This window comes from Phragmites australis, chromosome 13, assembly GCF_958298935.1.
Source record: "Phragmites australis chromosome 13, lpPhrAust1.1, whole genome shotgun sequence".
Taxonomy (NCBI): domain Eukaryota; kingdom Viridiplantae; phylum Streptophyta; class Magnoliopsida; order Poales; family Poaceae; genus Phragmites; species Phragmites australis.
In genome coordinates this window covers 27,335,788-27,357,660 of record NC_084933.1, presented here as the reverse complement: position 1 = coordinate 27,357,660, position 21,873 = coordinate 27,335,788, and the positions used below count along the sequence as shown (strand labels likewise).

Genomic DNA, 21,873 nt, shown 5'->3' with positions numbered 1-21,873 from the left:
TGCGTTCACCGCTCCATTACCGCACGAATCCGTAAATCCTCCATCCTCGAACCCCGATTCAGCTATCCCCGACCGCAATCGCCCCATCCGCAACCGGAACCCCCCATTCGTCCCCCACTAAACGACGGTGACTGTTATGTTCATGGAGGGCCTCGACGAGTCAGCGATCAGCTCGATCAAGCAGGGAACGGACGCCGCACCGCCGCGGTCTCTGCTGGCCAAGCGCCCCCCTGCCAAGGAGCCCCACGATGCATAGCAGGGCGTGCGACGACATTGGCATGTTCTCTCCCCCAAGCGCTTGCCGCTGGTGAGAACCACTATGACCCGCCACTTGGGGTTGCTCGGACGCCACTCTGTGCTCCTCTCGGCGGCGGACTCTGATGAGTCGGAGGACAGGGAGGAGGAAAGCGTCGCATCGTGGGGGTTGCCTGAGGAGTGCTACAGTGGCAACTTCTCCGAGACCGCCGACGAGGATGGGGGCGTGTGCTCCAGCAACTCCAGCCTGCTACGGGGGGCCATTGACCGGTGTAGCAGAGGGTGGGATGAGGTGGTCACGTCGCAGCTGAGCAGGAGGGGCAGCGGGCTTACGCGGGGCCAATCCAAGGAGAAGTTGCGGGTTGAGGTGCGAGCGGCGAGCGCGTTCGCCGCTGGGAAGTGCTCCGGTGGCCAAGATCCCGTGGATTCGAGCTCCCATGTAAGGCTTCTCTTCTGTAGACGGTGATGATCTTCTTCCGTTTCCACTATAAGCATCTGCGATTATTCAATTCTGTCAAGCAAGCCACTTTTAGATGCTTATGTATGTTTGGTTATTCGAATTTAGCATAAATGCGCAACTGCTCCTTTTTCCCTTCAGGGACGCTATTTTGAGGAGCATAATCTTCTGGCTTTGGGGACACCCAGTGCCCCTCCAATTGCAGGGGATGAGGAGTCATGTTTGATGCAATTGGTGAGAACACCAAATCACTTTGTAATAGAAATACGGTTTGATTATTATTTTTATTTGTCCTAGAAGAGGTGGTTACAAGGATACTTGTTTGATGTTACAAACAGGAATAGCTGAAACGATTGGAGGCCTTGAGAGGACTGGGGTATCGTCAGTAGCAGATATACTGGCCGCAGATGTTCACGAGCTTCCAGTGAGGTGAAGCTGGTGATCGTAAATTGCGGGTTTTATAGCATTAAAACTTTAGAACAATTGTAGCTGACATTTGTTCTTTCCATGAAATAATGCAATTCTGATCGTCTTATTTGCAAATAACACTATAGCTACAGGGGGCTCTGAATGAGACCACACATTATCAGTTGAGTTTTTTTTTTACTTATATCCTTTCAATTTATGAAGCAATCACGTTTTTGCTGTTGACTCCTGCTGTTCTCTCTCTCTCTCTCTCAATGATTTAGCATTGTATGTGGAACAGATGGGCATCTTATACATGGTTATAATTTAATTTATGTGTGCTTAACGTCTTTCGTCGCTATTATTCATGTCTCCCAATGGAAATTGTTGTGAGGAGGAGGGCCGAGGCCAGGGGTCGTGTATGATGAAGAAGGAGACGTTTGGTAGGGTGTTGCTCAGTCAGGTGAAGTGCCTTGTGTGCAAAGGGAGAGTTAAACAAGACTGACGAGATCATGGACATCAGTCTGGATCTACCCGGTAGCAGTTCTGTTGGTGATGCTTGCTCGCTTCTTTCAGCTGGAGATATTGGAGGGTGCAAATAAGTAAATTTGTGGAAGGTACGCTTTTCTTTTCTTTTATTTTTTCGTTTTTAGAGCTTAGAAGTGCTTATTGGAATGAAGGATTCCCACAGGAAAATTACAGGAGTCGATATCCAATAGGAATTTTCACTCTTCGCTGTTTGGAATGTGAAAGCCTTTTATGAAAAACCTGGGGTTGATTCTAACATTTTGGAGGAAGAAAAATTATGATTTTGAATCCTCCAGGAATTTTCGTTTACGATGGATAATCCCCACTGTAAAAAAATATAGGATCAATTTCCTTTTTCTTTGGATTCCACAGGAATCTAACCATTAGTTCCAACCTCTTGAAACTTTTCCTACTTGGCTATTTGTGTAGATAAGGAAAAGCTTACTATTCTGAATTTCTTGAAAGCGTACACTCATTTTACGCCAAGGCAAAAAGAATCACAGCTAGCCATGCTAAATGCTAACCTTGGACTATTGCCTAGATGGCCAGTTCATCATTGCTTAACAAGGAAAAACCCAACCATGGATTGGGAAGAGTCTCATCAGTGCTGTGAAATGCCGCACTGCATGCCACTGTCATTGCCTCCACTGCATGCTGGTATTAGTGCCAGCATCACGTAGTTGCTTACATCTCCTCTGATACATGTTAGGAGATAGAGTGGAAGTGCCAGCATCACATTGTTGCTTACATCATCGGGAGTTGTTTCTGATTATCTGTGTTTTTCTTTTTGGAATGATGCTATTAGAGGTTTGAGGGAATAAATAGTGGAAAGATCAACGTGAATATAGAATTCAAGAAGGCTCTTGTTCTTTCTGACTTCATTTATAATAAAAAGCAGGTATAACATGAAATTTTATTTCTTCATTCTTATTTTTTTAAAACTTCTCTTAGGCTGGCAAATATCGTGAATGTAAAGCTCTCTATAAATCAATTTATTCCCTTGGTAGGTTACTCGTTGAGCTGAAACCACATGCTTGCTATTTCTTTGTTAGTTTTGGTATGATGCTTTCTTGTGGTTATACCATTGCTTGATAAAAAGCTAACAATGATAATTGATTCAGCCGTTACTACTGTTTGAAAATTGCATGGTATTTTAGGCTCATGATAGCCTGAGAAAATGGCTGCACACTAATGTTAGTCTTGCATTTGCTGAATCTACCAGGACAGTATATGCAGGTACCATCATTTTAATTGTCTTCAATCCCTATATCTACAATGTCTTGAAAATGTTCTTCAGACTTAGTTGTGGAACTATGAAACGAGAGATAACCTAAATCTCTCCGATTATAGTGAAAATCTCCAAATCTCAACCTCAATGTTTATTTTCAAATCCCTGTATCTCTGCTGAGGTTACCACTGCACTACGCTCCATCATGCTGAGGGCTGACGCACAAGCCAACTGATACCACTCAAAGATACGTGTGTTTGGGAATGGCATTTGGACACTAGCCTCACAGCTGCATTCGTCCTGGTTGCTCTCATTGGGGTCGAAGGTCTAATAGTTTTGCAGTATCATGTCAAAAAGGGAATTAGGAGGGAGAGGATGAAGTAGGAGAGGGGAAGGTATATTACTGTGCGAGACACATGTCTATCTTTCTATTGAAGGATGTTGTGATGAGTCTGACAAGTGGCATTGAATAAGTATTTGTAATTTTAGATTTTAGTAAGTGTAAGGCATTCTTTATTTTTGAATTTATGTATATTATCTTCTCTATTTATTTATTTTCAACTAAACTTATGTATTGTCCTTAACAACACCATATTTTTTCGCACTATGTGGAAAACAAAATAAATATTAAGACTGAGATTTAGAACCCATGGCAATGCATGTCCCCATAAAATTACAGTCTTCTACTCATTAGGCAACAAATGGAGATTTTTCATTTTTTAATTTTTATTTTGCAAAAATACACATTTATTTTAAAAATTTGCATAACTAACTTATTGTCGCTCGTTGAAAGAGTGACTGCAAGGTGTCACTCGTTGGTTGGAAGGATGACTACAAGTTGTCATCTATCCAACGAGCAACACTTTGTGTTGTCTAACCGAGTATTAGAAAGGCGACAATAATATATGTATCATAGTGGATCTATTGAAAAAAGTGTCACTCGTTGAACGAGCAGTATCTTCTACTCCATGTAAGAGGGGCCCTATGCTAGCTTACCACGTTAAGATGTTGCATGTTGGATGGATGACATCTTATTATCGTCCTTCCAACGGGCGACAGTAAGTTAGATCTATAATTTAAGTTGTCATCCATTCAACTGATGACAGTAGGTTAGATCTGTAATTTTTTATAATTGATGTGTATTTTTGCAAATATTTCGAAAGGCGACATCGTCACATTAGAGGTACGCTATGTTTTCTTGCCACATTAAGGTGTTACCTGTTAGATAAGTGACATTTTGTTATCGTCTTTCCAACGGACGGTGGCAGGTTAGATTTATAATTTTTTTGAACTAGACATATATTTTTATAAATATTAAAAAATAAAAATAAAAAATTCGCATAAGGCAAATCCTGGTACCCCCACCGCAACCAGATCGAGCACACAGCACACCTACCACGAAGCTGGTTCATCTGATGTCGACTTTACGGTAAGCCAAAAAAAAACCAGGTGACGTTGATTTCACAAAACCTGAACTTACAGAGCATGTGTCTAGAGCTCTCTGCTTCAGGAGTTACCTACTTTGTGTCAAAGCATAGTGTCAGCATGTCAAAGGAGGAAGTTTCTCTGCCCATGCACAAGACCGTCCGTGAGCCATATATTCTGGGCAATTTCACACGCCGACTGCAGCGATCCATTGTCGAACCGTGACCTTCCTGCGTCGTTGGCTTTCTCGTGGGTGATCTGCTGCCCCAAATCTGAAACAAGGTCGACCAAGGACCGGCTTTGTGCCAGTCGTGTATGATTAACCAGTCTGGGCCCTCCAGAGTTCGGCGGTACAACAAATCAACCAAGGTTTCGTCTTCTTTTCTTTTGTTTCGAGAGGAATGAGCCAAGATTTCTGAATCAACATCGCTCTGAATCCCCGCGCAGCTTAACATGCACTCTGGGTCGAGACTGACAAGGCCCGCGTCGACGCAATAGCTAAATGGGCGCGGGCCCATAAGTAAGTCGAGCGGGGCCCAGTTGCCGATATGCCTTTTCCCCTCGAACAAGTCGATAAGTTGCAGCAGGGTCATGTTATTTCGGCCGAGCCGAGATGTGACGTTTTGCGGCTGGGTGTGGGGTTTGGAGTGTGGAAAGGGTGCAGTCGTTGCGGCCATTTCTGGGACGAGACCTACCCGTGAGCACGCTTCCGTATGGAAGTTACAGGCGCCCATTCTGATTGCAACGTACCCCCAACTTGCATAGGGGTCGATATATTATCAAGATTGGCGGGTGTGAACACATGTGAAGGTGCGATGGACGGACACGGATCTAGAGAGCTACAGTGAAGTGTTTTAGGAATACTTCACAGCCGTTGATTTGGAGGTAGTTGGATTGGATCAACTGCTACAGTACGCTACAGTACAGACCCATGGTACAGCAGATCAAACACTGTAGCTACGCTATCCTCAGTGAGCAGCGATTAATTAATGCAGAGGACTGTAGCACATCATATTACTGTACAAACAGTGATCCCTCTGAATTAATCGTCATTAATGCAAAGGATCCGTGTCCGCGATGGACGGACGTGTTGGTTAAAGCTCGGGGGTTAACGGTAGGGGCTTCTTAGCATAGATTTGTCTCTTCTAGTTTAGAGGAAGGTCAGTGGACTAGCTATGTCGAGGAAGCAGAGTGGTGAGGTGGGGCGGTGAGGGGTGGTGGAGGATGGACGGTGAGTGATGACGGTGTAGAGGAGGTAAGAATGAGGTTCGGTAAAGCTAGGTTAAAGTGTCAAGAGTAGTAGCTATTGATTTAATGGCACGAGCTTTGTCTCACGTGAGAAAGAAAAGAAATAGAAGATTGAAGAAGATGTATTATCGGTTTAGAAATGAGGTTTATATAAGAAATCTCGGAGAGAGATATACGGAGACGAAATGCAACACGCGACGTCGAATTGTCGATGCCTGAAATGTGACCCCATTAATTACCCCAACCTTGGATGCAACTATTTGATAGTATCAACGTAGAGTAGTAGCCTACTACTAGTAGGCAGCGGTACAGCTAGCTCGTCATGCGCCCATGCGTGGACCGTGATCAAATAGTTGTCATTGCGTGTGCTATCTCATGTATGCCAAACAGAGCAAGCCCTCTGATCTGAACATCGATCCGTTTGCTAACCAGACGTTGAAACTGACAACTAACACTACGATTAGTATGTGCTAACCTGAAGGCTCTATCGTAGTTCCTATCTTTTGGGAAATTTTGTTGTCCACGGTGGCTCACAAATCAGATTTTGGAAGGATTTATGTATTGATAATTCTGCACTAAAAGAGGAGTATCCATCCTTGTATAACATTATGCACAGGAAACAAGTGACTGTTCAAGAAGTTTTAAAATTAGTACCACTGGATGTCTCCTTTAGAAGAGTGTTAGTGGAAGATAAATCCGAGACATGGTATAATCTTGTAGCAAAAGGTGCCTTCGAGAGAGGTAACCAAAAATACAGATAGCTTTAAATAGCCCTTACATAGGAGTGGTACTTTTTCTGTAAACTCAATATACATAGCAATGATAGATTCTAATGTGATTAATACAAACCGTATGTTATAGAAGCTCAATATGCTTTTGAAGGTTAAAGTTTTTATGTGTTACTTGTATAAAGGAGTTGTTCTAACAAGAATAACTTAGTAAAATGTAATTGGCAAGGAAATGAAAAATGTTGTTTCTGTAATAGTAATGAGACTATTTAACATCTTTTCTTCGAATATCATTTTGCTAAGTTTATTTGGTGCACTTTTTAGTTTACTTTTAGCTTACTACCACCTAAAGCATGCCTCATATGATGCGTTCATAGCTTAATAGGTATGATGTTAAGCTGAAAAAACAAATTCTAGTTAGGGCGGGAGCAATGTGTTGGGCTCTTTGGCTTAGCCGCAACGATATGGTTTTAATAAACCAAGAATTAATTCTTATATAGAGGTTATCTTTCAAGGTACACACTGGATCAGATTTTAGACAATACTACAAAAGTAGGATGCACATAAGTCTTTGAGAGATGCTTGTGTATTCCATCACAATGGAGATTTTTGCCAAGTATAGGTGAAAGTTTAGCAATTGAATATATGATTGAATTTCTTTCCCTTATGCTTTTCAAGATTTATGGCATTTGTTTGTCCAATTGTGTTTGCAAGTAAAACAATCTTTGTAATAATTAACGGTCACATATATCTAAAGATGTAGAAATCAGGATATTTTCATTCTCTTAATGAAAGAACACCCTCCATCTAAAAAAAAGTTATTATTTCAAACGAAAAAAAGGAACGTTATATTCGAACTCCAACAATTTGATTCGCAACATGGTGGTGCTTTCTTACGCGCAACTGCAAACATCCGTGGGTTGGATACTTTGGATACATTACGTGCGCGACTCGTCATGAATCGACGTACGTGCAACCAAAAGATTTGAGCAATATAAAGCGGGCACGCTCCCTTCAGTTCCTTCCATGCCAAATCCACACACCCCCCTGCATCACTCGACCCAACGAGAACAACATGCCGAGACCTATGTTTAAATCGGCAGCAGCAGTGGCGGCAGTGTTCGTTGCATGCCTCGCGACATGCTCGAGAGCGAGCAGAGCAGGTGGTTTTTACGAGGACTTCGACGTGATATGGGACGAGGAGCACGTCAGGGTCACGGACGACGGCGGGCGGCGGCAGGTGGTGACGCTCACCCTCGACAACGCCTCCGGCTCCGGGTTCCAGTCCAAGGACCAGTTCCTGTTCGGAGAGTTCGCCATGGAGATGAAGCTCGTGCCCGGCGACTCGGCCGGCACTGTCGCCACTTTCTACGTCAGTTTGCACGTGCAAACGAATCGATCATTCTCGCATGCAAACTAACCATATTTCCATTTCGACGACGTACGTAGCTAGTGACGTAGTACCCCTCTGATTGCTTTTGCAGCTGACTTCGGAAGGAGACGCGCACGACGAGATCGACTTCGAGTTCCTGGGGAACGTCAGCGGCGAGCCGTACGTGATGCACACCAACGTGTTCGTGCAGGGGACAGGGAACAGGGAGCAGGAGTTCTACCTGTGGTTTGATCCCACAGCGGATTTCCACAACTACACCGTCCTCTGGAACCCAAACAACATCATGTACGTGACTAATCCCTAATCGTTCTTAGGTTTCATTTCCATATCAAGTATACTCCTGCCAGTTAATTTGTAGCTACGAGCAGATCAAAATAACAAGTGCACCGAATCCTAAAAGAAAGTTGGGGAAACAAGGAAAAATAATAAAGAAAGAAAGAGCACAAGAACGCAATCGACGTTTGGGCCCATCTTCTCAGAGAAAAATTCAGTTCAGCCCATCAAAAAAATTCAGTTCAGCCCATAAAAAAATTCAATTCAGCCCATCAAACGTATACACCGACTGAGAGTACTCAGCAGCCTGCGACTGTGCTAGTACCCGTATTACAATCTGTACTGAGAAATTGAAAAGAGAGGTAAGCTTAAAATCATGCATATGCTAGCTTAAATTCGATCATTTCAGGGACAAAGAACTGAATTTAATCTATTCCTCGCTGTCGGTTGGTACCTCAAAAACCGCATATGAGAAACCACTTGCGTCTTACCGCACTTGCTGATGACGACCGTGAGATGGTTACTTCGAGATTACAGCCAAATGATTGTAATGATGTACAGTAGTGTTAAGCACCTTCAGTTAGCTTTGCATATTTCGAAGTTCTTAGAGAAAAGGAGGCGACACGTGAGCCAGGCACATGAGAAGCCTTCTACGATAACATTAACATGCCAAGTTAGCTTCACAAAAGAAATAGCAAAGAGAAAATCAATTCTTTATTTGAGAAGTCAAATACTAGATTCTGCCCAAATGGTTTCAACCATCTGAACCAAATGTCACCGAATTTAATAAGCTTAATAGCTTCAAATCTAAACCATTTGGTCCATTCATTCACGAATCTCTCGAGACTGAATTAATGCGTTAGATCTCCAGACTCTCACCAGCACGATCCTAGTAAAAAAAGAAAGTCTAATTGCAATGTACTGATCCAAGCTGGACGGTGGACGGCGTGCCGGTGCGCGTGTTCAAGAACCACGAGTCCTCGGGCGTGCCGTACCTCGGCGGCCAGGCGATGAGGGTGCACGCGAGCCTGTGGAACGGCGAGAGCTGGGCGACGCAGGGCGGGCGGGTGAAGACCAACTGGTCCGACGCGCCGTTCGTCGCGTCGTATGGGAGCTACGCCTACGCGGCCACCGCCTGCGTCGCCGGCGACGGCGCGTCCTCCGGCTGCCCGCCCAATGCCGCGCCGGGCGACGCCGGCTCGTGGATGGACCGCCAGCTGGGACCCGACGACGAACGCGCGATCGCGTGGGCGCGGGAGAACTACATGATCTACGACTACTGCAACGATCCGTGGCGGTTCCCGCAGGGCCGGCCGGCCGAGTGCAACCTCGACAGGCACGGTTGATGGCTACCTGGCCGTGTCGTCGCGGATTGTTTGGTTGATTGTGTCGTTGTGTGTGATCGGATCGTACCATGTTGCAATACTACTTGATACTCAGAACGAAAAGGTGTACAATGCCAATGACAGGATATGCTTCATCGGAACAATTTGGCACTGTTTAGAATTTCCTCTCGACGAACTAATGTTAAACGAACAAAAAACACTCTGTCAGAGAAATCTTGGTACATCTGATGATCCGAGAAGAGCAAGGAAACCCGATCGAAAGGGCCAGGAGGCCAAACCATCAATCTAATAAAGAATCAAAATTGTACCTGTTTCCTCAGATGTACAAAAATAATGGGAAAGATAACTTGAGAAAGAGCGTGGACATACTGTTTATCCCGTCCGTTCATCTCTCCTATAATTCTTTCATCTATCTCTTGAGTACGAATCTCAAAGGTGCATAAATAATTAGTGGAATTTTCCCATTCCAAGAATAATCAGTGGATCCAACCCCAGAAACGGATCGATCCCCTCAATCGGCAATCTGGCGATAGACGAGCTCATTGCAAGAAGCACTCTTTGGGGAACTCCGACTCGTTGTACCTCCTGTTGTCGGAGCAGTAGTCGTAGAACCTACTGTTTTGGCTGACCCACTGCAGGTCGGCCAGCGTCTGCTGGTCCAGGTCGAAGCGCGTCGAGTTCTTGGGCTCGTCGCCGCACCACGCCACGCCGGGCGACGGCCGGCACCAGGTGACGTTGTAGTTGCGGTAGTAGGTGACGAAGGGCGCATGCGACCAGTCCGTCTTGATGCGCCCGCCCTGCGTCGCCCAGTCCTCCGCGTTCCACAGGCTGCCGTACATGCGCTGCGGCTGCCACGTCGGGAACGGCAACCCCTGGTCCTCGAGGTTCTTGAAGGCACGGAGAGCCCGGCCGTCCACCTTGATCCTGCAAATGCACACGCATGCCCCGAATCACAAAACGAGTTCAATGGAACAAAAAATCGAGTTGCTTATTAGGTGCATCCGACTCTTGTACATACTATTTGAAGATGCAATAATGTAACCGGTGTAGGTACTCACAGGATGTACTTGGGGTTCCACTCGATGGTGTAGGTGTGGAAGTCGGTGGTGGGGTTGAACCAGAGGCGGAACTGCTGCTCCCGGCCGCCGACGCCGTTGGCGAATATGTTGGTGTGGAGCGTGTAGGGCTCGCCGGTGACATTGCCGAGGAACTCGAGGTCGATCTCGTCGTGGTACTGCCACTCCCCTTCCGTGATCGTCTGCAGTGCACGCGCGCGTGCATCAAAAGATTCCACGTGTCAAAAGTCAACTACTTGACGTACACTGGCATGCATCTCCGGGCTCCGGCCAATCCGTTTAAGAAAAAGAGAAAAAAAGATGTGCGCTGACTGGCATGCCAAGATAGTACGGGAAAGAAGAAGTCACTCTAGATCGATGCAGATGGCTGCGAGAGATTAGATCAGATGAGATCTTACGTAGACAGTGGCGACCGTGCCGGCGGAGTTGCCCTCGACGAGCTTGATGTCGATGCTGATGGTGGCGTAGATGTACATGCCCTTGGACCGGAAGCACGAACCATGCTGCTCGTCCAGGGAGAGCGCCAGCTCCTCCGTTTCGCCGTCCATGAAGAAGTAGGTGTGGCTCGCGCCCCAGATGAGCTCAATGTCCTCGTCCAGGGTCGCCGTGGCCGGCTTCATGGCTAGAAGGAAGAAGACTACGCCCACAAGCAGTACGCGCCGAAGCTTTGGGCCACAAGGCAAAGCCATGGCTACCTTATGAGTTGGGAAACTAGCTACTGCCTAGCTTCGTGGCCGCCCTCTAGTTCCCACTGTGGAGAGGTCAAGTGGTCAGTGTATATATAGGGAGTGTCAATGGATGGAGATTGGCGACGAAGGCGGCGAGGAAAGGAGGGCCGGGTAGAGGAATTTGCGGAGGAGGGACGGCAAGGCGAGCGAGGAATCGAGTGTCAGGCTGGCCGAGAGGAGGGAAGACCTCGTTCGGGAATCCAAGCTTCGTCTCGTCCCAGCTACCAGCTGCTCAAGTAATTTACAAGTGCTACGTAGTCGTCACGCCGTGCACATGCATGCACGAGAGGAGCCGGGTGGACGAAGACCCTCAACCTTATGGACACGGATTCCTTCATTGTCAATACAAGGAAACTTAATTAGACCATGTTTGGTAGATGTTATGGGCTGGGCGTCGGGCTAGTCCAACCATGGCCAAGGGTTTTCCTTCACGGCCTAAATTCCTATCGTGAAGGGATTTTTGTTCTCTTTAGCGCTCTAACAGTTTTCCTTCACAGTTCCCGTCACGAAAAGATTCACAGGGTCATTCCTTTCAGAACGGGATTCTTTCTTCTTTCCCTCCGCGATTCCCCTCGAAAGTAAGTTGTTGGAGATAAGAGAAAATAAAAGAAATAGGAACGGAGAAGGGAATCGAAAAGGGAACGAAATGAAGAAAATATGGTCTTAGAGTGGCGGCCGTGTGGTGAGGTGATTCGAGTGTGGCTAGGCAACAACACTTCCAACAGAAGCTGATCATGTCAATTAGTTTAATTGGTTACAGGGATGCATTAGTTAACTACATGCATAGGTGATGAGATTTGGGTTGTTAGCTTCGTTAGTTGCATTGTTACCTTTTAGTTGCTTATAGATAGAGTTTATTAGGGAGGGGGTTTTGCCTATTTAAGAGGTGGTCGTGCACCTGTTTCATTAAGCAATGAATAAACAAGAAAGTTACTTTATGTAATCAGTTGCTTAGAGCCTCTGCGAGTTGTGAGTGTGATGCCGCCATTTATCCTACCGATCCAATCTATTAATTCATATTAGTAGAGCTCCAGCTCCGAGATACATACAAGATTTAAAGTTGGTAGAAAAAATAAAATAGTTAAAATATTTGTTTTCAGTCTAATATAAGAATAAGATATTTAGACCAAAGACTTTTAGACCTTGTTTGGTAATGCTTTATTTTCCAGCAATTCTACTACTAATCAATACCTGTACTGAACTAACCTAGAATCCTTTTTATTTATCTATTCTTATTCTATACCCTTTAAACGAATTTCCGAGATGTATTTTACAGACTAGAGAGGGGCTATCTAAATCCTAAAGTAAAGGCCCGCGATTGAAGTACCAACCGCTCACTTCCTCTGAGTCTTTCTCGAGTCCTATATTCGTCTTCCAGGATCCCATATTCGTCTTCTAGGGTAAGGATTGATTTTACTTCCGCACTTAGCTACTCTAGGTTGGGGAGTAGGGCCGGGGGGAGAAGTTCTAGATACTCCCATAAGGTAGATCGGCAGCTACTCCTCCGATGGTAGAGTTCCAATTCCTAGATATATATAGAATTTGTAGTTTATAAGATAAAATAAAATAGTTTAAATACCTGTCTTTAGTCTAAAATAAGAACAAGATATTTAAATCAAAGACACTTAATCTGTCCACAACTCATGCACCAATAATTTTTAGAGCTTGAAATGACCAACTTAAAAAAAATTAGAGCCGAAGCTCTGCCAAATATGATCTTAATCTGTCTACATCTTGGACTCATTTTTTTTTTTAAATTAGAGCTGTGCAAAATAAGACCATAAGCTATATACTAGGGCAGACCTCGGTAAACCGATGTCTTTTCTGACCTGCAAGCGTGTAGTCGTGTACACACCTCAACTCAATCAGATTTGCTTCTTTTTTTCTTTTCTCGGAAGGGGTAGGAGTTCCATTAAATTTGCAGAACATTACATCCCCTCTTACATTCAGTACCCTCAAAAGAAAATAAAATACAAAAGACCAACATGTGCCCTTGTGTTCTTCTTCATTTCCGTCTCCTTTCTCGGTGCCTACACTATCCTTTCGAAGTGAAGCAACACAGAAAGCTAGAGAGAAATTGTAGCCCTCCCACCAGACTCAACGAAGAAGCCAAACTTTGAGAAGCTGCAAGATCCAGCGCCACAGAATCTCCATCGGGACGCATCTTTCACTTTGAAAGAACATAGACAACTTCAATGTCAAGTTCAACAGAGAGCTAGAACCACCCACATCAGACTTGTTGACGCAGACGCCCATCAGCCAACTCCGCGTCGTAGGAAGCAAATGTCACAACCTGGTCTCTCCCAGATCCAAACAATGGGATAAAAGTAATCCCCCAAACACAACAACATAAAAACTACACTAAACCTCGCATAGGCGTCGTCGTGAAGAACCTCAAGGATGGCCAAGTCACTGGCAACGACACAGAGGACTAACTGAGGACAAGCAACCATCACCAACGAGCCCACCGAGAAGAACTCTAATCATATTATATATAGAACTAGAACATACACATACTCATACCTCACAGAAGCTTCACTAGAGAGCTCGCCGCCGACCTTGCCAGCCGAGTTCGAGAGGAACAAAAGACGCCATCATGAAGTCGTCACTGACTCCACCAAAAATCAGCTTAAAAACCCTAATAAACTAACCTACCTACACTACGAGCATACACATGTCTGATTCCCTTCCTCCGGTGCCAAGGAGGCCAACAGAGGAGATGGGAATGGGCAGATCTAGCATCGAACCTGTCGACTTTGGAGTTGTTCGTTTTTTGCCTCTATGGACTGTATAAACAGTTCGAGACGCACCCTCTTTAACTAATGTACTAGTATTCGATCAGATTTGCTTCTCTGTCAATGAAATTTAGTGAAGTGATGGTATCTTAACATGCACATGTAGTTGATTGACTTTTGTGATGTACAGCTCTCACCGTCTCACGGCGACTACATGCAGATCTGACCGACTTGCGAAAGTTAAGCAATGCTCTCGTACGCGACGCCAAGTTATAGATTTACAACGCTTTAACAGCACACTTACCCGTAGGAACTTGTATCTAAATGCGGAATGCATTTCAGTAAACACCTTTCAGCTTGGAGAAGCACTAACTCCCAAGGCCAATCACACGGTTTCTCAAGATACTCCAAAGATACTCCACGCAATGGCCAATCACCGATCACCAATGGAGTGAGCGAGATATTTACGGCCTCGGGAGGAGGTTTACTCAGTTTCTTACACAGAGCCACGACCCACGACCCGCGTGCCTCGGGATTCGCATGTGCAACGAGCAACACTGCAGCCGCGAGCAAGTGATGCAAACCGGCACGGGGGCAGCGGCACACATCGTTCCAGGTAACATGGGCCCGGAATCTGATTATCTGAACTTGTTCTTCCAGGCCTGTAATACTTGCATAATCTTCCACGGCGTGGCACTCCTTTTCTTTTTTTTAGAAAAAAACTATAGCAGCAGCATCGTAGAATAGTGCACTAGTATTGTCATTAGGTCGGTCATTAGCGATGGGTAGAAAATACCTGTTGCTGAATTATTTATGGTCAAACGAAGTGCAGAAAATACTGCTACTACATTTAAATAATAGATAGACCGTGTTGGTATTTGACATTCCAGTAAACTCGGTTACATTTTCGTTCTAGGTAGTACTATATTCGATTGAACTAAAAAAATATACATTCTATTGTACCCCTCTTACATGCATGGCAAACTTAGCAAGCATGCAACCTACTTAGGGATAGCAGTTAGACTCGTGTCTCAGCAGGTTTTGCAACTGGCGGGTGCAAATTCGGATGCTAAATTCTATCCACGGGTCTGCCGGGTTAGTGTACGAGTCTGGAGTAGGTTTTTAACTTTGCCCGTGGGTGTGGAATCCACGGGTCACCGAATCCGTGAATCCCTTTGCAAATCAGCGAATCGCAGCCCAGCCCAACACCCCGCACTCGCACTGGCACTAGCACTCGCACACTCCCACTGCGCGCTCATCGTCTTCTCGACTTTTTTTTTTTTTTAGCTTTTTTAAAACTAATATTTTAATAATAATTTGTCGAAACTTAAATTTTCAGAAACTATTCTCTTTTGTCATGTCAAAGTGTCTGGTATGACCAAAGTGATCACGTTGACGGAAACCTCGGCGCCTTTACACGTGGGTTCGACGTGGTAGCCTGAGTCACACCAAATTCGTGGGCGTGACTCGGATGAGCAGTATTTTCGTGGATGAACAGTTTAAAAGGATTCTCCTTAATACCCCATATAGGTTTTAAAATAAAAAAACTCCAAAAATGGTTACTTTTAGAAATTCTAGTAATTTTTAAGGCCTCAAATAAATTCTCAAAAATCTGACAAAATTCACTAATATTCCTATCATGTGGCGTAATAATTTCTAAAATTATTTTTAACCCTAGGTTACTTGGTGAAAAGGTGAGTTTCTTTGCAATGCTCCATTTATATGCATTTTTATCATTTCATACTATTTAGCCTTGTAAACGCCCTCTAAATAATTAGCAATTATGTTCGATTTTCCTCAAAATTTTGCCAACGCTTAATGCAACATGTACAGGTCCTATTTGCAAACATGCACATCCAATAGAATCGTAGAATTTGAATTATTCAATTTTGAATGTTGGTATATGTTACAATTTATTCTATAACAGTAATACTTAGGTGACTTGTGGAGCCAAAAAGAATTACCATTTGTGGTCTAAATCATACCAAATTTATTGTATGGATAGTTCATAATATGTTTTAGCCGAACCATGCACATGATTTTTAGTGCCTCTAAATCCGTGCTCACAGACATCACCAAACTAACCACTCTATTTTCATTTCCCTGCCGTCGACTCCGCCCATATCCCGTGCCACCACCGTCATCTTGCCGCATTGTCACTCTACCATCCACCACCGGTTTGGCAGTCAATTGTAACTGACAAATACACCGACACATGCGCGTGTGTTCTTGTCCATGATGTGTTTTTGGATCGTTCTATCTTTCAGGTGACTGAAAATAGAGTTATCTTCGAGTGATCGTCCTGGGCTGTCAAGATGAGGATAAGACATCACATGCAACATCTTCCACCTCTCTCTCTATTTTCATATCAGGATCCTCTTTCTTTTGTTAGACGTTGTATCCACTTGCGCCCCTGCCTCACCCTTCTCTACCGTCTTCGGCAGTGAGACGTCTTCGGATCCATGCATGCGAACATCACCACCATAACCACTCCATTTTCATCGCCTCTCACCAACCCCGCCCACCACTCTCCTACCACCCACGATACCAATGCCACCACTGTCGTCTCACTATACCACCACTTTATCATCCACCAATAAATTAGTAACTGCTCGGGACATCTCTCTAAGCCTAGAGACACCTTATGACCCTAAAACTCTAAATTTGAAGCAACCTCACCACCAGTGGCCTATCTCCATCGATTGAAAGAAGGCGAAATTTTAGTCACTGAAATTTAGGAGGCACATTTTTTTAGTTGAGCCGCCGGTTCGTTAGCCTGGTTAGCTACTCCACAGCGGTTTGTCGATTACTCTACATCACTATTTGGTATGCGCAGGCGTCGTACTTGCTGCAGACCTTGTTATAATTAGTCTCCCTCGGGAAACAATAATGTTAAATCTCACTTACTACAATTTGTATGGTACATAAAGCAGCGTCATACGGTGAAGCAACTTGTGGGACCAGTTAAAAGATGGCTTGCTAAGCCAAAAGAAGCAAGTGGCAATATAGTGGAAACGATTTCGTACCTTCGAGCATGGAGAACATGAACTCAACTATAAGGTGCAGTTTACCAAAATTATTTCCTCCTGTTCGCAAATACTTTTCGCTATTGAATTTTTAGGTAACTTTGCTGATGATTGTACTAAACAAGCTTTAACAGACAATGCTTTATGAAACATTTAGTTAGGTGACATAAAAAATGTAAAATGTGTAATGAAGTAATTTATTATATTATTATTTGAGTGTTAAAAAACCATCATGTTCGCTTTCAAAGTCACAAAATTATCATGTTAATTAAAAAAAAGATTTAGATTACTCATTATTATGAACATCTAACAGTTTAGATTAAACCAAATAATTCATCAAATACAATTAATAAATAGGTAAATTTGGAATTGAAATTATGAAAAATTAGCATTTAGATTTCCATATGGTTTGGGAAGCAAAATATTTAAATAAAGAGTCAAAATAAAATAAATTTAATAATAAAAAGAGACTAATTTTTAATCAAATGTTATTATGATAAAATATTACAACTAGACTAGCCACGTTATTAGCGTAGACCACCTTACTAGTTTATTTATATTCTATCGTAAAAGTCAACAAGAATAGTAGGTACCAAACTGAGCATTGCTCCATAAGAAATAAAAAAGATAAAAAGGGATGGTTCCTAGTGGAAAAAACCCCACCTTCATAGGATCAATGGACTTAGATTTGTGTGTAAAATTGTCCAGGTAAAAACAGTTACCAGATGTGATTGTATAAAAAAAGACTTAGGAGGTACTAGAAATCTTTTAATTTTAAAGATGTACATGCACAATTTTTACTACCTGAGCTAGTCCCAGCTCCTATAGGATTACTGCTGCTGAATTAATGGTCAAGCTTTATTAAACCACAATTTTGCTTTCACGCTTTTACTATACGACAGAAACCACTAGATATTTTCCCAAGGCCGTTCAAATTCCGGCCATGCTACAGTTCGTCCCGATACTCTGAGTTCTGAAAAACTAGTCGCAGGTCGCAGCGGAACACGTACGCATGCGGATTTGGGTTGGTGGCGGCACCTACGCGGCGGCCAGTTCTTGCCATGCCGACCAACGCGTACAAAGGCCTAGTAGTCCAGGCCCAAAATAACACCTGCGCTGTGCTGCCATGCATGCTCGCGGCTAGTTCCGGCAGGGTCGGTGGTCAACTGCTACTCCACTCGTACTGGTCCGTGCCCCACAAAAGGTCAGATGCCCGGGATGCGAACCTGGAAACCTTTTATCCCGCTTTCGCAAGTGCAAATGCGTTGTAAACGCAGTTTCAAACAATCTTATGACACACTGACAACATCAGAATTATATGTGTTTGTTTAGGTTCAGTTTCTCACCCACGAACCGCTCGATCTCCATTGCTGATCTGATTCGACGGCAGAGAGGTCCTTAGAGCGTGACGCTGTGGCGAACAAACATCGGTTGCAAACAGTCAGTTGTAACCGACAGATACACCGTCGCACAGATAAAACGAACCTGAAACCCACATGGCCGCATCGACTAGAATCTCCTAAAAAAACCGCAGTGCTAGGAGCAGCGCCACATCTGCTCATCCGATCAGCCTAGCTCCTCCGCACTTCGCCACGCCTGAGATGTGCTCGCGGCTTACAGTTGGCAGCCACGCGTGAGCATTCCGTCCGGTGGTTGGGGCCCCGGGCCGGTGCTCCGTTTGGGTGTCCGGCATTCAGCTGCACGACGCTGCGAAAAGGAGCACGATGAGAATTCAGAAAACCGGCGTGCCCCTTTGCCATGTCTTCGTGCGTTCCGTGCGCAGGCACAGCCCCGCTGTCGTCCGCGCATCGCCAGCCCGCCCGATGCCCGGAACCAGACGCGAACACGCGCCTCGGCCCTGCACTCTGCACTGTCTGTACTCTGTACTACGCCTCGATCAATTCATTCCGTCCTCCCAACCGCTCGTCCCCCAAACTCTATATAAGCCTGGCGACGCACGCACCGATCACTACGCCCCTTTCCGTTCATCTTACCAGACTCTCCGAACAAGCTTGTGCACAACTTAAGCAATGGAGATGGCTTTTAGTTTTAGCTCGCGGGCTTGCTTGATGGTAGTGGCACTGCTTATGGGGCTCTGCATTGGCACGCCGACGGCGGTAGCGGCGGGGAGGATCGACGACGGCCTGGAGGTGACGTGGGGTAACGGGCGCGGGAGCGTCTCTCCCGACGGCCAGGTGCTGACGCTGTCGCTCGACCGCACCTCCGGCTCGGGGTTCCGCTCCAAGGACACGTACCTCTTCGCTCGCATCGACCTTCAGATCAAGCTTGCCCCCAACAACTCCGCAGGCACGGTCACCACTTGCTACGTAAGCCATGCCCAGCCTTCTCGATCCTTCACACGCTTCGCGATGGTGGATTTCTAATCTATTTTGTGCCCGCTCGTGCAGTTCATGTCGGAGGGGCCATGGGAGATCCACGACGAAGTCGACCTCGAGTTCCTGGGCAACGTGACAGGCCAGCCGTACACGCTCCACACCAACGTCTACACCAACGGCACCGGCGGCAAAGAGCAGCAGTTCCACCTCTGGTTCGACCCGACCACCGATTTCCACACCTACTCCATCGTCTGGACTCAGCAGCACATCCTGTAAGTAGCAGAGTTTCGACGCCAAAACACTCCTCTTTCACCCATGGATGTCGAGCTGACAATCAAGGCACGTGCCATCTATCGACTGTGCGCAGTGTGCTCGTGGACGGGGCGCCGATCCGGGAGATCAAGAACCACGCGGACCATGGCGTGCCGTACCCTGCGTCGCAGCGGCTGCGGCTGTACGGGAGCCTGTGGGACGCCGAGGACTGGGCCACGCAGGGCGGCCGCGTCAAGACGGACTGGTCGCAGGCGCCTTTCGTGGCGCAGTACCGCAACTTCACCGCCGCGGACGCTTCACCGGCGGTTGCCGGGGGCTGGGGGTACGGCCAGGAGATGGACGCCACGGCGCAGCAGGCGGTGAAGTGGGCGCGGGACAACTACATGGTGTACGACTACTGCGCGGACAGCGAGAGGTTCCCCCAGGGAGTCCCGCGAGAGTGCTCCATGCCGTAGAGATCAGCTAAACGCTGATGACCTTTGATTGCAAACTCAATTACATGCAGAGCACTAGGAAAGGTTACACGTATAGCATTGACCTCACTGATTGTTTTTTGCTGATCCATTCGCTTATGCAACAGAATATATACATGTGTATGTAATGCTATAGCTCATTTGGTCGCAAAAGATTCAAAAGCAGTGTCTTATACTCAAGTTCCCTAGTTCACAGTAGTCTGGCCATTGGAGTAGCAACAGCATGTGTTATTCTAGCCATACATGCACGTCTCTTTCTTGGGAAAACACTCAAACAAAGCATCGAGTGTTCCTTGACCATAGAAGCAACTAGTAGCTAGCTTTACGTGCATGCAATTCGCACGAACTCATGCTTTCGTCGGTCGATAGCTTGGTAGCTGCGCCAAAAAGGGAAATCCTCTGACTATCCCGACCAGCAACGCTACTTGACCACTGGCGCAACGCGCCGGTGATTTTGCTGCTACTGGCACTGGTAACTCGTTGGAAGTCCGAACTGACTAAGTGTGGCAACGGATAGGGTCGGGGCAAGTGGCGGGTTCAGGATTTTGAGTTTAGAGGTACATACTATATTATATAGTTGATTTTTTTATAACTGTAAATATTTAACAATATCAAAATGCAAAGTAAAATTTGTATATAATAATAACAGCATCTAAGGTAATATAAAAGAACTAAAAATTTGAAATTACAAGTTAATTTTACGGTTTCACATCTTTTGAAATGCAATTATGATGGTATCATCCTTAACTTGTAAAAAAAATCCCGTTCAATAAATATGAACAAGCAATTGTTCATGTATTAGCTCATATTTTATTTCTTAGCTTATTCTTAACATAAGTTATTGAAGAGAACACTCTCTCAACATTAACTGTCGCTACAAGAAAAATTAACACCAATTTAAGAAGCATGTAAACAACTTCAAAAGATCAATGAGATTTTTTCACATTTTTAAGCCTCTCATCCCTTCGCCCATCTGCGATATAATTTCTTAGTTGATTGGGAAGTTCCAACATTTCATCCTTTGTGAAATCCTTAGAATAAAATCGAACAAGCTTAACCAAATTTTCCTTATCAAATGTGTTGGGGAAACGCCCCAGCCTGGGATATTTAGATAGTGTACTGTAGTAATTATAATACCTCCGCTATCACATGGTATGTAAAATGGTGAAAGGTCCGTGAACTCTCCTGTGCACATGTGTGTAACATAATAACTCAAAAGCAGGATGGTAATTTCTCATGCCCCTTCCCTCTATAAATAAAGCCCTCAAAGGGCAGAGAAAAGGGGACCCCAGAGGTTTCTTCCCCCATTACACTGACTTATTTTTTCTCTCGCCCTTTCCTTTCGACTCACTGTTCAACCCTAAGCTTGAGCCTCCTTGTTGGAGAAGGGTCTCGCCGTATGCTGTTTGGGGCACATTTTCATACACTAAAAAAAATGCATGAAATAAATCAATATGATTGAATGCTGACATGCGAATAAATAATTTTGTGCTTACCTCATCAAACTGCTCATTAAGCTCTCGAAATTGCCTATTAATGACAACTAAAACATATCGACATGAAAGCGGTGTTTATTTATGACTTTACCATAGAACCTTGCAGATCTTCCAACCGGCTTGTAGCAACCCTCATATAAGCAATTTTGATCTTATGCTTTACACAAAAAGAAATGACACCTTGAAGGAAAATATCTCATCCACAGTCTTCCCGCAATAATTGTAATTGTTCCTTTGTGGTATAAACAAGAGAAATAGCATTAACAATATCTTGTTCCCTCTTTTGCAAAGTATTGCCTAAGGCATCTGTGTACCCACATATTTCTTCATCAAATGTAACATGAAAATGAACTCAAATGATGTCAACATAGTTTGATCCGATATAGCATCCATTCCACTATAGTCTTCCTCAATCTTGATGAGAACTTTCCGAATTGGTTGGTA

General features: G+C 44.8%; 4 protein-coding genes across 6 annotated transcripts; 3 read left to right on the top strand and 1 right to left on the bottom strand.

The window, feature by feature from the left end:
- LOC133889312 (uncharacterized) lies at nt 1–3,439 on the top strand. Of its 3 annotated transcripts, none has more exons than XR_009903900.1 (4): nt 1–694; nt 854–946; nt 1,051–1,734; nt 2,868–3,439. XR_009903900.1 is itself a non-coding variant. In XM_062329829.1 (3 exons), the coding sequence occupies exons 1-3, from the start codon at nt 320–322 to the stop codon at nt 1,054–1,056; spliced, it is 474 nt and encodes a 157-aa protein (XP_062185813.1). In that variant the 5' UTR covers nt 8–319; the 3' UTR covers nt 1,057–3,439. The 3 variants fall into 3 exon arrangements, 1 of the variants encoding a protein (XP_062185813.1); XR_009903901.1 differs by having other exon boundaries at nt 2,075–3,439; XM_062329829.1 differs by having other exon boundaries at nt 8–694; nt 1,051–3,439.
- A 3,867-nt stretch (nt 3,440–7,306) lies between these two features.
- Nucleotides 7,307–9,328, top strand: LOC133887633 (xyloglucan endotransglucosylase protein 7-like). Its single transcript, XM_062327583.1, has 3 exons — nt 7,307–7,646; nt 7,759–7,952; nt 8,872–9,328. Exons 1-3 carry the CDS (start codon nt 7,350–7,352, stop codon nt 9,284–9,286), a joined length of 906 nt encoding a protein of 301 aa, XP_062183567.1. The 5' UTR covers nt 7,307–7,349; the 3' UTR covers nt 9,287–9,328.
- A 493-nt stretch (nt 9,329–9,821) lies between these two features.
- Nucleotides 9,822–11,329, bottom strand: LOC133887635 (xyloglucan endotransglucosylase protein 7-like). The gene is made up of 3 exons (XM_062327584.1): nt 10,761–11,329; nt 10,345–10,544; nt 9,822–10,210 (listed from the first exon to the last, which is right to left on the bottom strand). Exons 1-3 carry the CDS (start codon nt 11,049–11,051, stop codon nt 9,826–9,828), a joined length of 876 nt encoding a protein of 291 aa, XP_062183568.1. The 5' UTR covers nt 11,052–11,329; the 3' UTR covers nt 9,822–9,825.
- Nucleotides 11,330–18,831: 7,502 nt separating this feature from the next.
- On the top strand, nt 18,832–19,973 carry LOC133888933 (xyloglucan endotransglucosylase/hydrolase protein 24-like). Its single transcript, XM_062329331.1, has 3 exons — nt 18,832–19,178; nt 19,260–19,459; nt 19,555–19,973. Exons 1-3 carry the CDS (start codon nt 18,882–18,884, stop codon nt 19,913–19,915), a joined length of 858 nt encoding a protein of 285 aa, XP_062185315.1. The 5' UTR covers nt 18,832–18,881; the 3' UTR covers nt 19,916–19,973.
- The last annotated feature ends 1,900 nt before the right edge of the window (nt 19,974–21,873 follow it).